General features: G+C 44.0%; 1 protein-coding gene across 1 annotated transcript in view; it reads left to right on the top strand.

Annotated features, from left to right (window-relative positions):
* Nucleotides 1-674: 674 nt before the first annotated feature.
* Nucleotides 675-18,859, top strand: part of LOC147901427 (uncharacterized) — a 51,295-nt gene continuing 33,110 nt past the window's right edge. Inside the window, exon 1 of the mRNA XM_087376486.1 lies at nt 675-891. Within this exon, the coding sequence (XP_087232612.1) occupies nt 675-891 (217 nt within the window). The remainder of the gene's footprint in view (nt 892-18,859) is intronic.

Below are 18,859 nucleotides of genomic sequence, written 5' to 3'. Positions count from 1 at the left end.
AAGAGCCTTATGCCAGTGGGGATGATGCACCTGATGCGGGACAGCATCTTCCCCTTGAGTCTATGCATGTAGCCCCTCAGGATGATGAGTCGTCTGATGAGTCACATGATTCAGAGGCAAAAGCTCTCCTTAAAGCACGAGTGGCAAGTACCATGGAAGCTTTGAATTTGCTCACGCAAAATCATGTAGAAATTATGCAAGCACCTCCCAGAAGCAAGCGGGCAACAAAGAAGAAGAAGACTCATAGGCATGTATTTTTCAGTGGACAGCCACCAAAGGTACCCTTGCATGGACCAAATATGCCTTTGCATGGATCTGGGATGGGAAATGCCCAACAACCCGATAATTTGCAGCAAAATCCCTCGCAAGGGAATAATTTTCAGTTTGTGCATCAAGGAAAGTAGTCCTACCCTCAACCTATGATGCAACCAGGTTATTTTGGCAATGAATCATTTTTCCAAGCCATGGTGGGATAGCCCATGGGAGGAACAGGTACGCCAAGCCCTCAGAATGTTCCATTTCAGCCCTGTATGCAGCCGATACATGATGGGAGGTATGATGCAACCCGAGAATGCAAATGTAATGTATGCCAACATGGGAATGCAAATAGGGGTGCTTTTGGTATGCAAGGTGGTTCCTTGGGACCCCCGCAAATGTCTGGTATGGGACCCGGCATGGGTAATCCTAGTATGGGAACTGGAACTAATGTACCTAGAATGATGCAGTCCCCATACTTGCAGCCACCAATGTATGACAATTTGGTGCCTAATGGCAAATTAAAGGACTTCAAAGAAGGTGGGGCAGCGGTCAACTTTGAGACTTTCAATGGGATGCAGGACCAGTTGAAAGCTTTGATGTATTTGCAACAGTTTGATGCTACGTATACTGGAGGTAACTTCACTGAGAGCTCAAAAAACAGAAAAGCCGCCACTTTCTTGAAGGGTAATGCTCTTCAGTGGTGTACTAATTTACTTTTGCAAGGAAAAGCTCCCACGACATGGGTTGAGTTTAATCAGTTGTTTTCAGTGGCATGGCTGACCACCACATTATTTGAAGTGGACATTATGACTCAATGGCATTAGCTTAATGCAGAGGGTTGCAGAAATTTGGATGAATACAACAAGAAATTTTGGGTTGCCTTGTTACCTATCAGTTCTTACCGTCGGATTTCCTTCTCTGAATAGGTTGAGAAATACTGTTGTGGATTGCCTAAAGAGATAAGGGATTATTACACAAAAACACAGGTGACAAATCTATCCCAACTCATAGAGAATGCAAATACAGCATATGCTTTGATGCAGGGATGGATCAGTGGGTTTAAAAACAACTTAGGAAACAAAGGTAATGCCAGGAAGATCTTAAAAAGGCTAAGTGGTTTGAAAAACCAGAAAATTCAGCCTTTATTGCAGGCCAGAGGCATAGACAGCCTTTGTCATGACCTCAATTGTCTCCCGAGGAGAAGCAGGCATTGTTTGAAGCCCACAAGTGCTTTATTTGCAAGCAGGAAGGCCATAGAGCCCATGAATGCACTCATCGGAAGAGAAAGTCCTTTGCAAAGGAAAAGCATGAGCATAAAGAGGAAAAGAAAGATGACACAAGGGGGGAAAAGCCAAAGCTGAGTGCTGGTCTATTGCCTGATGTTATTGGAGACACGCATGAATCGAAGAAAACAGAGTTATGCAAGGCTTGGAGAAAGATCAGGGATCACAATCATGTCTTATTTTCTTTGATCCGGGAGTCCGAGCGAATTTCATTTTACCTAAGCTCACAGCAAAGTTGGGTATACGTGCAGAAGATACGGGAGCTCAGTGTGAAGAAAACATCGCTAATCCCAAGTTGGTCACTCCTGTTACTCCAATCATTGGGAAGTTGCAGTTGCACAGCTAGAACTATGTGGGTAGAGAAGAGTTCTATATTATGCCACTACCTGAGTGTGACATTTTGTTGGGGATGCCATGGTGTTATCGAGTTGGAGGTGTGCTTGACACTAGAAACAAGAAGCTGACACTTACTCATCGGGGCAAGACCCATGTTCTTGATGTAAAACATAAGGGAGAGTCAATCCCTATTATATCAGCTTCTGCTATTACAAATATAATGAAAAAGCATCTTTCAGCTTACTTGATTTTTGCAAAAGAGGGCTCTTTGAGTGAGGAAAATCCCAGCTCTTTTAGAGCTGCATAAAAGCAGGACAATTTTTCTTTTACAATTTCACGATTGTTTTTTTGATGCTTTGCCACAAGAATTGCCACCTGAAAGGCCGGAAGATCATGGTATTGATGTGATTCCAGGTAGCTCACCACCCAACAAGCCTCCATATCAGGTTAGTGTAGCCCAACAAGAGGAAATCATGAGCCAGGTGAAGGAGCTATTGGAAAAATCCTCTCCCTATTGCTCTCCAGTGCTTCTTGTTCAGAAGAAGGATGGGTCATGGCGGATGTGCATTGACTACAGGGCTATGAACAAGGTCACGATCAAGAATAGATTTTCAATTCCATGAATAGATGACATTCTAGATCAATTGGAAGGGTTCATATTCAGCCATATTGATTTGAAAAGTGGGTATCACTAGATATGCATACGGCCAGGGGATGAGCACAAAACAGACTTTAGGGTTTGTATGAGTTTTTAGTGATGCCTTTTGGATTAACAAATGCTCCTGCCACATTCAATAGGATGATGGACATAATTTTCAGAAATCATCGGGAGTATGTTGGCACATTCTTCGATGATATCATTGTGTATTCTAAGAGTGAGGCAGAGCATGAGAAGCATTTGGCCACAGTTTTCGAAGAGCTGCGCAAGCACAAGCTAGTTATAAATGCCAAGAAGAGTGAATTTTTCATGGCCAAAATTCACTTCTTGGGCCATATTATCTCAGCAGATGGAGTGAGAATGGATCTTGCTAAAGTAGAAACAATCAGAAATTGGCCACCTTTGAGGAATATCCATGAAGTAAGAAGATTTCTTAGCTTATGCTCATACTACAGGCAGTTTATCCATTACTTTGCTAAGATAGCATCACCTCTGTATGCCTTATAGAAGAAAGGGGTCACTTTTAGATGGAAGGATCGGGAAACTGCAACCTTTGAGGAACTCAAAGAGAAGTGTGTGCCTAGTGTGGGGCGGTGAACAGTGGTAGCTAGTGGGAAGGATTCAAGGTGCACCCTGGTTGTAAGATTGCTATTACTTTTCACTAAAGAAGAATAAAGAAATACCGCCAAGTGTTTGGGGACAATTGGTGTCATTGTGTGATCATTGAGCAGGGGCATTCTAACCTCATCTGTACTTTCTTTTATGCTATTTGATGCGGTGTGATTAATTGGAAGCTAAGTGGCTGTAATTGATGGTGTGCTCAAAGATAGTTGTGGTTTACTACCCTTTGGGGTTCCGAAGGCCAGTTACACACCACACACTATACACCATAAAAAAGAACCTGATTGTCACAAGTAGCGATGGCTGAAATAGAGATCAGGTTCTTGCGAATGCCTGGAACATAAAGCACATTCTCTAGAGTGACAATACCACCAAAAACAGAAGTAAGAGCAACTTGCCCAACACCTTTCACTGTATATGATGCATTATTGGCATATGTGACACTCCCCCCCTTAGATGTACACTCAAGTGAGTTGAATAACTTCTTGCAAGAAGTAATGTGCTTGCTAGCACCACTATCGAAGAACTGTAAGAAAACAATACATCTGTGCTCAACAGATAACAGGATCTCGTATGCAAGAGAGAAAAGTAGATAGTATGGAGAATCAAGAATTTGATTACTATAAAACTGATACAATAGATGGCGCTGCCTCCCATCCGTGCACTCCTGTGTGAGAAGCTTTGATGGCATGCTGGAAACAGTAGAGGACAGAGGCTGGATGCTAAGGAATCAGGGTTGCTGTAGCCAGTGATGATAATGGGCTTCATGAGCTTGCTCTTATATAGCCACCAGTCATAGTCGATTAGACCCAATTGGGTGACCGACCCAGTCCGCCCAAAACAGCCGACTAGAGGTCGGGGGGTCCCGAATTAGGCCACCGACCACATGATAGAACCGGTGCCCAGAGTCATCTGGGATCATCTGGGGCTCCAAACGGGCCCCGCAACCCAAGAGTGGGCTGCCCCAGTAAATGCTCCATCTACCCTCAGTGCGGTCAGTCATGGGATGCCTCCTGCACTTGCATGTAGCCTAGTTGGCAGTGTGCCAACTCTATCTGAAGCCGTCCATCCATCAGGCCACACATGGCCCCCATCTAGTGTCCAAACCAGGACCTACCGGATAACTAAGCTACTCAAATGCCTTCTCCTCATATGGGGGGCTTACAAGTAGAGTTAGCTGGTTCCCACGTAGTTACACGAGAGTGAAGCATTGATATCTAACACCCCCCCTCAATGTCCACCTACAAGTGAACTTACTTTTTCGGCCCAATGCCAAGTCAATGAAGATGCCTCTCCAGCAAGTCTCTTCCAAGAGCCTTCGTGAAGATGTCCGCAGCATTCTCTGTAGTCAGACAGTACACCAAGTCGACCTCTCCATCCATGATGAGCTCACGTACAAAGTGATATTGAATCTCAATGTGTTTTGTGCAAGCGTGGAACACAGGGTTCTTTGCAATTGCCATGCAACTCTGATTGTCACATGATAACTGTGTAGGCTTGTTCTGCACTGCACCCATGTCCCTTAAAATCCTCCTTAACCACACTGCCTCACAAGAAGCAAAACATGCTAATTTTGTACTCAGCCTCGGTAGAAGAAAGAGCAACTGTAGGTTGCTTCTTACTGACCCATGACACACCTCTAGATCTAAGTGAGAAACAGTAACCTGTCACTGATCTCCTGCTGTCCACGTCTCCTGCCCAATCCGAGTCAAGATGTTGCCCTTGGTATAGGTGATGCCATAATTAAGTGTGCCTTTGATTTATTTTAGCACCTGCATCCCTGCCCTCCAATGGCTCTCCTGGGGCTTATTGGAAAACCTGCTTAGTACACCAGTCGCAAAACTGATGTCCGGCCATGTGTTGCACAAGTAAATCAAACTGCCCACAAGCCTTCTGTACTTCGCTTTGTCCACAAGTGGTGATGAATCCTTGTTTGAGAGCTTCATGTCAACCTCCATAGGGGTGCCAACTCAGCCATGCCAAATGCCTTCAGTATCTCTCCAGCATACTTCAGTTGTGAAATGAAGATCTATTTTGGCTCTTGCCAAACTTCAATCCCCAAACAGAAATGCATCAATCTAAGGTCTGTCATTGCAAACTCTCTTCCTAGCAACTGCTTTGTCTGTGAGATCTTCTCTTCATGGTTCCCTGTTATGACAAGGTCATCCACATAAAGGACCACGATCATACACCTGCCTCCTCCTTTGTAGATATACAAATTTGCATGAGATGGGCTCCTCCTGAACCCATTTTGCATAAAGTAGGCATCAATCCACTGGTACCACGCTCGTGGGGCCTGTTTCAGCCTGTAAAGTGCCTTCTTCAGTTTACAGACTTTACCTTCTGAACCGGGGATCACAAAACCTGGTGGTTGTTCCATGTATACCTCCTCCTTGAGATCTCCATTCATAAAGGTGGATTTTATATTCATCTGAAACACGTGCCAACTTTCCTATGCTGCTAAACCCAAAACACTGTGAATTGTCATTAGTCGAGCTACGGAGCAAAAGTCTCCTGATAATCAAAACCATGTACCTGTGTGAATCCTTTTGCCACGAGCCGAGCCTTGTACTTATCCAACGTGCCGTCGGACTTGTACTTGGTCTTGTACACCCACTTGGTGCCGATTACCTTGTGTTTTGGTGGTCGATCCACAAGGTGCCAAGTGTTGTTCTTCATTATGGAGCCATACTCCGACTGCATAGCCTCCATCCACCTATCATCACCCTGTGCCTCTTCAAGACACTTGGGTTCTTCAGCATGGATCACCTCTGTCATCCAAGCGTAGTTGACCAAGTGTTCCTACGCACTTCTTTGCTCCTCTAATCTCTTAGACCGCCGGCGATGTTCAGATGATTCCTCCTCAATGGCTGGAGGTTCTCTGCCATCCAAAAGTTGCTTTACCCACTTTGGGAATGGTCGTTGCCGTTGTGGTTCTGCAGGCTCTTCTTCCTCTTCTTTATCTTGAATCCTCCCAAGCACCGTTGGGGGAGTTCGGTCTACTGTTGGTGGTTGTACTGGATGGATATCCTGGTCATGGTTGTCTGGGAAGGAAGCATCCTCCTCCAATTGATGCGGCTATTTTGAAAAGACCACATCGTGACTTACTATTACCTTCTTGGTAACAGGATTATAGAGACGGTAACCCTTCGCCTCTTCACTATAGCCCAAGAAAATACACTTTCGGCTCTTCGGCTCCCATTTGGTCTTGTTAGCATCAGGGACATGCACAAAACAATCACATCCAAAAACTCTGAAATGTGCAGCTAGAGGTTTCTTACCAAAAAAGGCCTGTAGTGGAGTCATCCCATTCACAGCCTTCGTGTAGCTATGATTCATAATGTAAACTATTGTGTTACATGCTTCAGCCCAGAAAGTCTTTGGCAAATCTTTCCCTTTCATCATACTCCTACCCATTTCATAGATGACGTGCATCTTGTGCTCTGCTACTCCATTTTGCTGTGATGTATGTGGCAGGGGTTTTTGCCTCTTGATCCCGTGACTTTTGCAGTAACTTTCGAATTCACTTGATGTGAACTCACCACCTCTGTTTGATCTCAACTTCTTCACTTTCCTCCCCGTTTCTTTCTCGACCATTACATGCCATTCTTTGAACTTACTGAAAGCCTCATCTTTAGTCTTCAGGAAGTATATCCATATCCTTCTACTGTAGTCATCGATCAGCGTCATGAAGTAGTAGGAACCACCCAAAGCTTCCGTCTCCATCTTTCCACAGAGGTCCATGTGAATGAGCTTTAGAGGAGCCTTTGCCCTACTGGCCTCTTTAGGAAAGGGCTGTCGATGCTGCTTGCCCATCATGCAAGCTTCACATACATCGGGCAGATCTGTAATTTCTAGTAGGTCTGCAATCATTCCACTTTTATGCATGTCCTTTAAAGAACTAAGGTTTAGATGACCAAACCTCTCATGCCACAGCTTAGTGTTGCTCACATCGGCTCGAGCACTGAAAGTTGAGAGTTCGTAGATGTTGTTGTGCCGTGTACCTTTATGAACGACCTTCGCTTGAAGATCCAAAATCTGTGCACCATTCTTATTGAAGTGAACTTTGAGATCCTGATCCGTGATTGCAGAAACGGACAACAAGTTCCTCTTGATATCTGGCACATAAAAAACATCAGACAACTGTTTTACAACTCCATCTGACTTGAGAGCAATCGTACCTTTTCCTTTTGCTGGACATTTTGCATCATTGCTGTTTGCTATCAGGATGTCATTCCCTACCAGATGTAGAGAGGTATACCAAACCTTCTGACTGGTTATGTGGCGCAATCCACCACTGTCAATAATCCAAGGTTCATCCGTAGGTACATGAACTGCCTCGGTGCAAATCTCCTCAATTGCTATGAACAACTCTACTAGTACTGCTTGCGTGCTGTTGCTGGACTCTTTCTTTACTCCGTTCTTTTTATCTACAATCTTCTTCCGGCACTCATTCTCCTTGTGCCCTGCCTTGTTGCAATGGAAGCACTTGATCTTCTTCTTTCTCTTTTTATCATCAAAAGAAGATGGGTTACCAGAGTCCTTACCCTTACCTTTCTTTGATCCAGCCGAGAAAGCCGAATCTTCTCCAGTGCTCATCTTTTGACGCATCTCCTTATCCAGAAGCATCACGCTGAAATCCTCAAAGTTGAGGGAAGGATTTATGTTCTGTGTATTCAGTGCCATAACAAGACCACTATACTTATGTGGGAGAATCCGTATGCACCTTCGTGCTAGATTCTCCTTGGTGATGGTGGTGCCAATCGCAGTCATCTGATCACATAGATTCTTCACCCTGGTGATGAACTTCTCTGCCGTTTTAGACTTAGACACTTTCTCTTTCACGAGTTGAGTCTCCAAATTCTAAATCCGCGTCTAATTCATGGTCTCGTACTGATTTTTGAAGACCGTCTATGCCTCCTCCGCTGTGGTGACATGTTGAATTAACGCCATGATAGAATCACTTACACTGCAGACAATAGAACACAGTGCATCTGCATTTCTTCTTGTCCACGCAAGAATATCATCCACAGTTGGTACTATCTGTTGTCCTGCATTGGTTGGATTCGCGGTCTCGCAACCGGCTTCACGTCCACCCTAGTAGCAGTATCCCAAGGCTCATATGCGCTTAGGATGGTCTTCATCTTGTACTTCCAGAGTGGATAGTTAGTGCCATCCAACTTTTCGCTTTCGCCAAACGGTGGGATTCGTAGTCTTGTAGGCTGGGCCATCTCTCACAATCTGCTCGCAAATAGAAACACACTTCCAAATCTTCTTGCTAGAACCCAAGCTTTAATACCATGTAAGAAAACAATACAACGTCTATGCTCAACAGATAACAGGATCTCATATGCAAGAGAGAAAAGCAGATAGTATGGAGAATCAAGAATTTGATTACTGTAAAACTAATACAATAGATGGCGTTGCCTCCCAGCCATGTGCTCCTATGTGAGAAGCTTCGATGGCATGCTGGAAATAGTAGAGGACGGAGGCTGGATGCTAAGGAATAAGGGTTGTTATAGCCAGTGATGATAATGGGCTTCACGGGCTTGCTCTTATATAGCCACCAGTCGTAGTCGGTTAGACCCAATTGGGTGACCGACCCAGTCCGCCCAAAACAGCCAACTGGAGGTCGGTAGGCCACCGACCACATGATAGAACCGGTGCGCAGAATAGAGAAACTAACCTACGGTGGCCCAGAGCCATCTGGGATCATCTGGGGACGGGCCCCAAGAAATGCTCCGTCTACCCTTAGTGCGGTCAATCATGGAATGCCTTCCCGCACTTGCATGTAGCCTAGTTGTTAGTGTGCCAACTCTATCAAAAGTCGTCCAACCATCAGGCCACACATGGCACCCATCTGGTGTCCAAACTAGGACCTACCGGATAACCGAGCTACTCAAATGCCTTCTCCTCATATGGGGGGCTTACAAGTAGAGTTAGCTAGTTCTTGCATAGTTACACGAGAGTGGAGCATTCATATCTAACAAAACCAAGCATCAGATACATCAGAAATTGTCATGCAAGCATCATGAACATTAGGATTATACTGACATGTAACCAAGAAAGCCCAATGCTGGTCTTGTGAGAAATTAGATGACTCATGTCGATCTTCTGCACTAGGAGAACTAGATACTGCAAGACCAGATTCTTTATTCTTCTTTTCAGATGCAATTCTTTTCCTGCATTCAGACATATCATGCCCAGGTTTTCTGCAATAGTTGCATCTCTTCTTCTTCTTGTTATTTCCCAAAGAAGAGGCACCATGGGATGTTGAGAGTTCATGCTCAACATCATGTGATCATGTGTGCATAGCACCATCACGTGATCATATGTGCATAGCACTAACCTTATAGAGTGCTATAAAGGAAAGGGTTAGATCCCCTAACCCTAACCCTAAAAGGGTTTGTATATATTCTATTTTTTCAACTAATTCTAGTGTACAGTTAGTCATTTGTGGTGTGCTCTCTAGCTGTGCCCTCTCTCCTCATCTCCACTCTTCTCCTCTCCCCTCTTCATATTTTGTCATGGTATCAGAGCTTCCTTGCCTTCCGCTGAGGCATTGTGATTCTTGAGAGTGTGAGAGAGATTGTGAGATTGAGAGTTCTCTTGAGTGATTGTGAGATCCTTCCCTTCACTTCCGTTGAGAGAAATTTCCGTCCATTTGAGAGAAAATTCCGTCCATTTTCTTTAAGAGATTTCCGTTCATTCTTCGGTGAGAGTGAGTGGTTCTTCATAGTGTGAGAGATTTCTGAGAGTGATTTCCATCTTTGAGAGCTTCAAGAGAGACATTTCTGAGTTTTGTAAGGTACTTTGATTGTGAGAGAGACACGGAGAGATCTTGTTCTTCATTTTGAGAAGTTCTTGAAAGGTTTGAGGACTACTGAAGCCTGCAAACCTTCAAGAAGCAAACTCCAAGAGCTATCTTCAGCAAGCAACCCTGCGACTTTGGCTTTGCAGTCCTTAGCTACCTTAGCTACAACGTAGTCCTAAGCCTCTTCTATATCTAAAACGACAAGCCTACAACTCGTAGTAGCAGCGCTCCATACAGCTGCATCAATGCCATCGTAGCTCCTTACGAGCCTCCTACTCCGACCATCGTGCTAGCAGTGACTTCTCCTTCAATCAACAGCCGCCCTCATTGCTCTTTACAACCCGACTTGTTGTGTTGCTCAACTGCTGCTCTCCAGTCTTCTTCAGCACCAGCTGGTCTCTAAAGTTGCAGGCCTCGATCGCCATCTACGATCTCCAAACGCCAACGACTGCCACTAGCTGTCCACAGCAGCTACGGCATCCAGACCTTTAAGCTCTACACAACTACCTGGACCAACGGACTCCTAGCCGCCGCCAACAACAAGCACCACTCAAGCATATCCACAGGCGGCTCCTTGAGCAGCTCTCGTCGCGTCCAGCCTCGCTCCTCGCAATCAACACCTCCGAGAGCCGAGAGCCGACCCTTTGACTTCAGTTAAATGGTACAGTCAAGTTAACCCCGGTTGAGGTGTGGTCAGCCAAGTGCCACGTGTCAATCCTATCTGACACGTCATCAGCCACATCATCAGTGACACATCATCAGCCACATCATCTGCCATGTCATCAGTGACACGTCATCAGCCACATCACCTGTGCCATGTCATCAGGGACACATCATCAGTGCCATGTCAGCATTACCACATCACCCTGCTGACATCATCTGTGCCACCTCAGCAGTCCAGTCAGCACTGACCCTCTGCAGGCACAGTCCCTTGCCAGGCACACTGTGCACACACTGCATGTGCACACTCCTGCGACCTCAGCACAGAGCTTCACTGGCACACCTCTTGCTAAGCACAGTGCCACATCATCACTGCATGTGACTCACAGTGACACATCATCATTGAGCACCATTTGCACTCCTTTTGCCCCTCCACCTAGATCAAGTCGTATCTCTTGATCCAGGAAGAATTTGAGGGTGCTCCAAAAAGGAAAGTCGCTCGATTTTTCGTGCTCTACGCGCTCGTTACATCATGTGCACATTTCGGCGCAAGTTACACTCACATTTGAGCCTCGCTGACAAAACCACTTCCTTCACGCACATTTGCATCTACATCGACGCATCTGACCCAGCACTTAAAAAGAACAAAAGAAAAGGAATTATTTGCTGCTCTTTCATCGATCGACGGTTGGTTTAGATCTAGATCAGAGTAGACTAGATTGCCATAGAGGGGACGCTTTGAATTCCCCAAGTTGCCAATCTAAGCCATGCCCGAAATTCCCGACTAGTACCTAGTCCATACGCTCACATCCGATTTCACATCATTACATTACCTGAAACCTTACGTTCATCAGTTCAGTGAGCAGACTTCAGAGTTCAGAGGCATTGCAGATTGATTCAGTGGGCAGATAGCACTTGATTTCACACACACATGCCACCATTGTAAAGCCTATTTGGCTATCTCACGGCATCGTGCACATCATTTTTCAGCCTTGTAAAGCCTCTTGGCTATTCCCAGCATCATTGCCACAAGCCTTGTAACACAGATCAGATCTTATATACTGCAGTTCTATCTTCACCGACGGTACAGAGATTTCACTTGGCATCTTCAGTGTATTTGCAGTTGATTCATACAGAGTTTTTCAGGACACTTTTGAGTACATTGTTTGCACCATGTCGACTAGCAACCTCAATCTGGAGGCATCTGCTAAGTTAGACAACTCCAATTACGGTACATGGAAATACCGAATGGAGACCATTCTTGTGCTTCAGGACAAATGGGAGTATGTCGATGGATCTATACCTAGACCATTGGCCGATCCAGCCACCAGTAGCTCTACTCCATCTGTTGTCACAGGTTCAGCAACGGGATCTACATCTACACAAACAGTTTTCGCACCAGTAGCAGATCCTGCCATTGCCCGAGCTCATGCAGAATGGGATAAGAAAGACAAGTATGCCTATCACCTGATCAAGCAGAACGTGCAAGATGTCATGCTAGGACAGCTCAACACAATTAAGACATCAAAAGAAGCATGGAATACGTTCGCAGCTCTCTACGAGTCCAAGAACACATCCAGGATTCTCACCCTGAGAAACCAGATCAACCAGAGTTTCCGCAACAGCAGTGAAACCGGTCATGCTTATGTACTCCGCATCAAAGACTACAACAATCAACTTGCAGCAGCAGGAGAGACTATGAATCCCGCAGAAATGGTTCAAGTAATCCTGAATGGACTAGGAGAAGGATATGAGAATCTAGTCCAGAGTATTGCCATCCAATGGCAAATTCCAACACTGGAAGAACTTCAGTCAGTTCTACTTGGTGAAGAACTCAGGACTCAGGCCATTCAAGCACGTAAAGGTCATTCTAATGATCAAGCATTCACAGCTTTAGACAGAAGCAGAGGCAAAGGCAGAAACAGAGGTAGATCATATCAGAAAAGTGGTCATCATCAACAAAATCAAAGTTAGAATCAGCATCAGCATCAGCATCATCCTCAACAACATCAGAATCAGCAAAGAGGAAATCATTCCAACCGAGGAAGATTCCAAGGACGAGGGAATGCATCCACCAATGTGTCAAACATTCAATGCAACTACTGCCACAAGTTTGGACACTATGAAAGAGAATGCCGCAAGAAGCAGTACGACCAAGGCGGTCAATCCACCAGCAGTAATCGAGGGAATTCCCGAGGAAGAGGAAATCATCGTGGTGGACATTCTAATCACAGTCATTTTGCAAATGAACATGGAAATATGTTTCTTGCAAGTGAGGAATTGCATCAGACTGATACAATGCACCTAGACACTGATTTCAATCCCAAAGAGGATTTCAGCTATCAAGTCGACCAAGTGGAACAGGATCCTTGGTACATCGACAGCGGTGCATCATCTCATATGACAAATCATCAGGAATGGTTCACAGAAATGAAGCCATTAGAAGGACAAAAGAATGTCATCTACACAGCAGACAATACACCGAATCCGGTTCAAGGGACAAGTGTTATCCCTATGAACAATTTCACTGGTACAAAAGGATTAGTCAAAGATGTGCTCTATGTTCCGAAGCTCAGCAAGAACCTTTTGTCAGTAGGTCAAATGACGGAACACAACTACAAAGTCATCTTCGACGGTGATGAATGCACTATCAGAGACAAATCCAAAAGAGGTCAGCTAGTAGCAAAAGGTGTCAAGGAAGGACGCTTATACAGGATGCTAGCTACAGTACCAGATAAGCATGCCATGTCAGCTCAAATGCAACAGATGCCACTATCTGCAAAATGGCACAAGAGATATGGTCATGTCAACTTCAAGTACTTGTTAGATCTAAGGAATCAGAATATGGCAATTGGGATTCCGAAGCTACAGTTTCTTGGAAAAGTTTGCGAAGCATGCTGTTTCGGCAAACAAAAGCGAACCAACTTTGTCAGAAGTACCTCTCGTGTACGAGGTATTCTTGATTTGATTCATTGTATGGGGTTATGCCCAGACCCGCAGCATCAATGGTTCACTTTATTACTTGACCTTCATCGACGACTACAGCAGATATTGTTGGGTCTACTTTCTGAAAGAGAAATCTGAAGTGTTTGCCAGATTTCAAGAATTCAAAGCCATGGTAGAAAACCAGACAGGCAGAAAGATCAAGGTCATGGGATCAGACAAAGGAGGTGAATACATGTCTTCAGCATTCATAAACTTTTGCAAAAATCACGGCATTCGAAGACAATTCACATGTGCAGATCCTCCTCAGCAGAATGCAAGAGTTGAAAGGAAGAATGGGACTTTGGCAGACAGTGCTAGAGCAATGCTTAGTGAAAAGCATCTTCCGAATCAGTATTGGGCAGAAGCAATAGCTACAGCTAACTACTTGCTTAATCGGCTTCCTACCGAACCGATACAAGGTATGACTCCTTATGAAGCATTCACTGGACACAAGCCACGCATTGGGCATCTCCGCATATTTGGTTGCATAGCATATACCCACATACATGATGATCATCGCAGAAAATTGGATGCAAAGTCACGCAAATGCATCATGGTTGGCTACAGTGAAGAAAGCAAAGCATACAAATTGTATGATCCCATCAACCGCAAAGTCATTATCTCCAGAGATGTAATCTTTGATGAGGAATCAGAATGGAAAACCTCACCTACACAGGAGATAGAAGCATCGACTTCACAGTCATCTACAGAACAGGTTGATGAAGAAGAGCAAGAATTGCCAGCAACACGCCAAGAAGTGCCACAGCAGCTCAGACGGTCTACTAGGGAAAGCAGACCACCAGCCAGATTGACATATGCTCAAAAAGGCAAAGCAATTCAGGTGGAAACCACCAACTATGCTCTTATGACTACCATCATGGCTACAGAAGAGCCAGTGTACTTCGAAGACGCAGTAGATAAGCCAGAATGGCAAACTGCTATGAATGAAGAAATGGATGCTTTGTATAAAAATAACACTTGGGAATTATGCGACCTTCCACCAGGAAAGAAGGCCATAGCCAACAAATGGGTATACAAAGTGAAGTACAATCCAGATGGCAGTATTCAGAGATACAAAGCCAGATTAGTTGCAAAAGGATTTGCACAACAATATGGCCAAGATTATGATGAGACTTATGCTCCAGTAGCAAAGATGGATTCCATACGGTTCTTGATATCCCTAGCGACACTCAATAAATGGAATGTGTATCAGCTCGATGTCAAGAATGCATTTCTCAATGGTTATCTAGACGAGGAAGTCTACCTGCAACAACCAGCCGGTTATGTTCAACCAGGAAAGGAGAACAAGGTTTGCCATCTTAAAAAAAGTCTCTATGGCTTAAAGCAAGCACCCAGAAGTTGGTACAGCAGAATTGACAAGTATTTTGTTGATCTGGGATACATGAAGTCCAATGCATATCATACTCTCTACTACAAAGTTCAAGGGGAAGATATTACTATTGCACTTTTGTACGTAGATGATCTGATTGTGACAGGAAGCAAGGATAGCTTCATCAAAAAACTAAAACAAGACTTATCTGCAGAGTTCGACATGAAAGATCTTGGCCTCATGCACTATTGTCTTGGAATTGAGTTCTGGAGAGATTCAGATAGCACATTCATGAGTCAGCTCAAGTATGTTGACAGTCTCCTGAAGAAGTTTCATATGGCCGATTGCAAGATTGCTGCCACTCCCATGGAACAGAGTTTGAAACTTACTAAAGATTCAGAAAAGCCTACAGTCAATGACAGATACTATAGGCAAGGTTTGGCCTCCATGGATTTTCTACACTCTTTTCGCTGGAGATATCCGTCTGATGTATAGACCACCTCCATGGTGGTTGCAGGAAAATGGAAAGACCAGGATTTCCGGAGACTAGTGATGATACTACACATCCTATTGTGTAGATTGGTAAAGTTCCTTTGTCTATGTAGGATGGAAAAAAGAAATACCTGTCTGATGTATTTCATGTCCCGAATATCACCAAGAACTTGGTTTCTGTTGGTCAAATGGTTGAGCAGGGCTTGGAGGTCAGATTTAATCCTCATGGATGCTTTGTTGAGGATATGAAAAATAAAGATCGCTTGATAGCAAAAGGGAAGAAGAAGGGCAGGATGTTTACGTTGGATGCAGACATGATGCAGACATGCCTGAATTGAGTGTAGCAATGTTTGCACATGGGACCAGTGTAGTTGCAGATATTGATATGTGGCAAAAATGCATTGGTCATGTTGATGTACATCGACTTAAATTAATGCAGGCCCAAAATATGGTTGCAGGATTGCCTAAGTTTAAGGTTGCAGAAATGCATAAGGTATGTGAAGCTTGTCAATTTGGAAAATAGGCAAGGAAACCATTTCCTAGACATGTTAAAGAGAGTAAGAGGCCATTGGAATTAATCCACTCTAATGTGTGGACTACTAAAGCTGCATCTATTGGAGGTTGTCATTATTTTTTCGCTTTTATTGATGACTACAGTAGAAAAGTTTGGGTGTATTTTATGAAAAAGAAAAGTGAAGTGTTTGGGCATTTCAAAGCTTTTAAAGCTATGGTTGAAAAAGAAACAGGCCTGCAAATAAAATGCCTAAGCTCAGATGGAGGGGGAGAGTGTTGGAATGCTGAAAGGAAAGAGTAGAGTTGACACAAAATCAGAATACTTGCTTATAGAATGAAGAAGAAAGAGGTCCTTAAGTAGGCACCTCATACAAGGTCACTGACATCACTGATGACCTCAGAGCTCCACAATCATCTCCTCAATCTGCTCCTAGATTCACTCAATCATCCTATGTGGCTTTTCCACCACCTAACTGTGCTTGTGGGCACCTAACTGTGCCTCTAGCACTCACACATAGAAACATAAGGTGTGCCTGAGGCATACACCTTGAGATATCCCAACAAACCCCCCCTCAAGGAGATGCCTCAGGCTATGTCAAGGATACATCTAGTCTCATAGTTTCTCATGCCATCTCATGGTGGTCAAGGATTAATCTATGGCTAGGTTCTCATGCTAGCAAGGGTTCCCTTGGGTGTAAGGTAAACAGAAAGGGATACAAACAGACCTTCCAATGGTTATCTCCCTTGCATGTACATGCACACAATGTCTGCAAGAGGTACCATGGAACAAAACATACACATGGCCTACATCATAAGGTGACCAGAGGTGTTTACAAACACACACAACACAATAATTTATTTTCATTCATTTTGGAGGACTATCCAGGCTGAGTACCTTGACATAAAAAGAGAGATCTGGAGCATACATAGAGATGAGTTTAAAATGCATAATCTTCATGGGATGCCTCATCTTGTGGAGGCAAAATATCCATGTCAAGGCAAGGTCTTACCACATGGGCAGTGTCTAGTGCCTTATAAGATGGTACTATGATAGAACAAGTGGATCTGAAAGTCATATCCTTCAAGAGAACAATTATCTTGTCATCTCCATAGTTGTGTAGAGAAGCATATCTTAGGTATCTGAGCTTCATCTTTTTCTTGTACTTGGAGTCAAATAAAAGTGCCATGAGAGGGTAGATCTCTGTAGTTGCTTCCTTTTTGGCAACCATTGTTTTGGCAATCTTCAACAAGGAAGTCAGGTTGGCATTTTCATCCTTTGTAGCATAACAAGACATTGCTTTATGTTTTGGCTTTTCACATATTTTGCATAAGCAAGCCATGAGAGGCTCTAACCCAAGTATTGGGTAGTGTCTTCTCTCTTACAGGGCTTAGAATAACAACTGAAATGCTTCAAAATATAAGCATTTAATGTAGCAAATAGTAGTGACTAGATTTCAAACAATGATGCTTCCTTTTACATGCTTCATAGAAGTGGATGAAATAAACACTTTCCAATCACAACCAGGTCTAGCAAATCAAAGCAAAACTGAAGCAACACTTGTAATGAAGTTATTGAAAACTTCAAAAGACCAGAAATGCTAGAGTAGCATTTTATGTAGCATCATCTTCAAAACTTGTCCAAAACTGTCAAAAATGAAAAGCTGAACTTGGAGGGCTTGTAGCTCACTCTTCAAAGCAAGGAAAAGAGGGCTTTCTGAAGCAAAAGAAAGCTCATATACCAGAGAAGGTCCAGCACAGAGGTTGGACGAAATGGTGCGCACTTTTGCCCGGGAGAGTTGCTACAGGCTGAAACTGAGTTTTGACGATTTCTCCCTCGTTACTGAACCAAATGACTTGAAAAATGGCTCAAAATCTTCGTCTTGAGGTCGCCCATCTACTCCTAAGAGGGCTCAAGCAATGGCAGAGTATGCAGGGAGTATTGAGCAATAGAAGAAATTCGCTGTTTGGAGAATGGCAGCCACCACAGACGTTTTTTCTTCAATTGCTTGCAGGTGGAAGTTCGCCCATACTAGAGGAGTTTCCAGCTCAGAGGGTTTGGGCAATGGCTGTTTGTAGATGGAGAACCAAGCTCTCAAAGATTTTGGGAAGAAAGAGGAAAATGGAGAAGAAGAAGATGAAGAAGAAGATGATGATGTGGCAGAAATGGGCTCAAGGGGGATCAAAGGGCTCTGATACCATGTTGGAATGCTGAAAGGAAAGAGTAGAGTTGACACAAAATCAGAATACTTGCTTATAGAATGAAGAAGAAAGAGGTCCTTAAGTAGGCACCTCATACAAGGTCACTGACATCACTGATGACCTCAGAGCTCCACAATCATCTCCTCAATCTGCTCCTAGATTCACTCAATCATCCTATGTGGCTTTTCCACCACCTAACTGTGCTTGTGGGCACCTAACTGTGCCTCTAGCACTCACACATAGAAACATAAGGTGTGCCTGAGGCATACACCTTGAGATATCCCAACAGAGAGTACCTCTCAAATGAGTTTGCAAGGTTCCTGCAGGAGCATGGCATAAAGCAGCAATATTCATGCAGTCATACCCCACAGCAAAATGGACTTGCAGAAAGGAAAAACAAGAAAATTGGAGAGGTATCTCGTGCCATGCTCAACAAAAAAGACCTGCCAGATTATTATTGGGCTGAAGCAGTTGCTACAGCAGTCTACATAATGAACAGGACTCCCACTGCAGCAATACATGGCATGATGCCAGACGAGAGGTATACTGGTAGGAAACCAGATATTTCTCATTTGAAAGTTTTTGGTTGCATTGCCTATGTTCATGTGCCAGATGAGTTGAGATCCAAGTTGGATCCAAAAGCTAAGAAGTGCATCTTTATTGGTTATTCTCTGTAGCAGAAAGGGTATAGATGCTATAACCCTTCTACT

The sequence above is a fragment of the Dipteris shenzhenensis genome, chromosome 6 (genome assembly GCF_047967505.1).
Source record: "Dipteris shenzhenensis isolate YYH24624 ecotype China chromosome 6, Dip_SZ_1.0, whole genome shotgun sequence".
NCBI classification, from domain to species: Eukaryota; Viridiplantae; Streptophyta; class Polypodiopsida; order Gleicheniales; family Dipteridaceae; genus Dipteris; species Dipteris shenzhenensis.
This window is presented reverse-complemented; position numbering and strand designations above follow the sequence as displayed.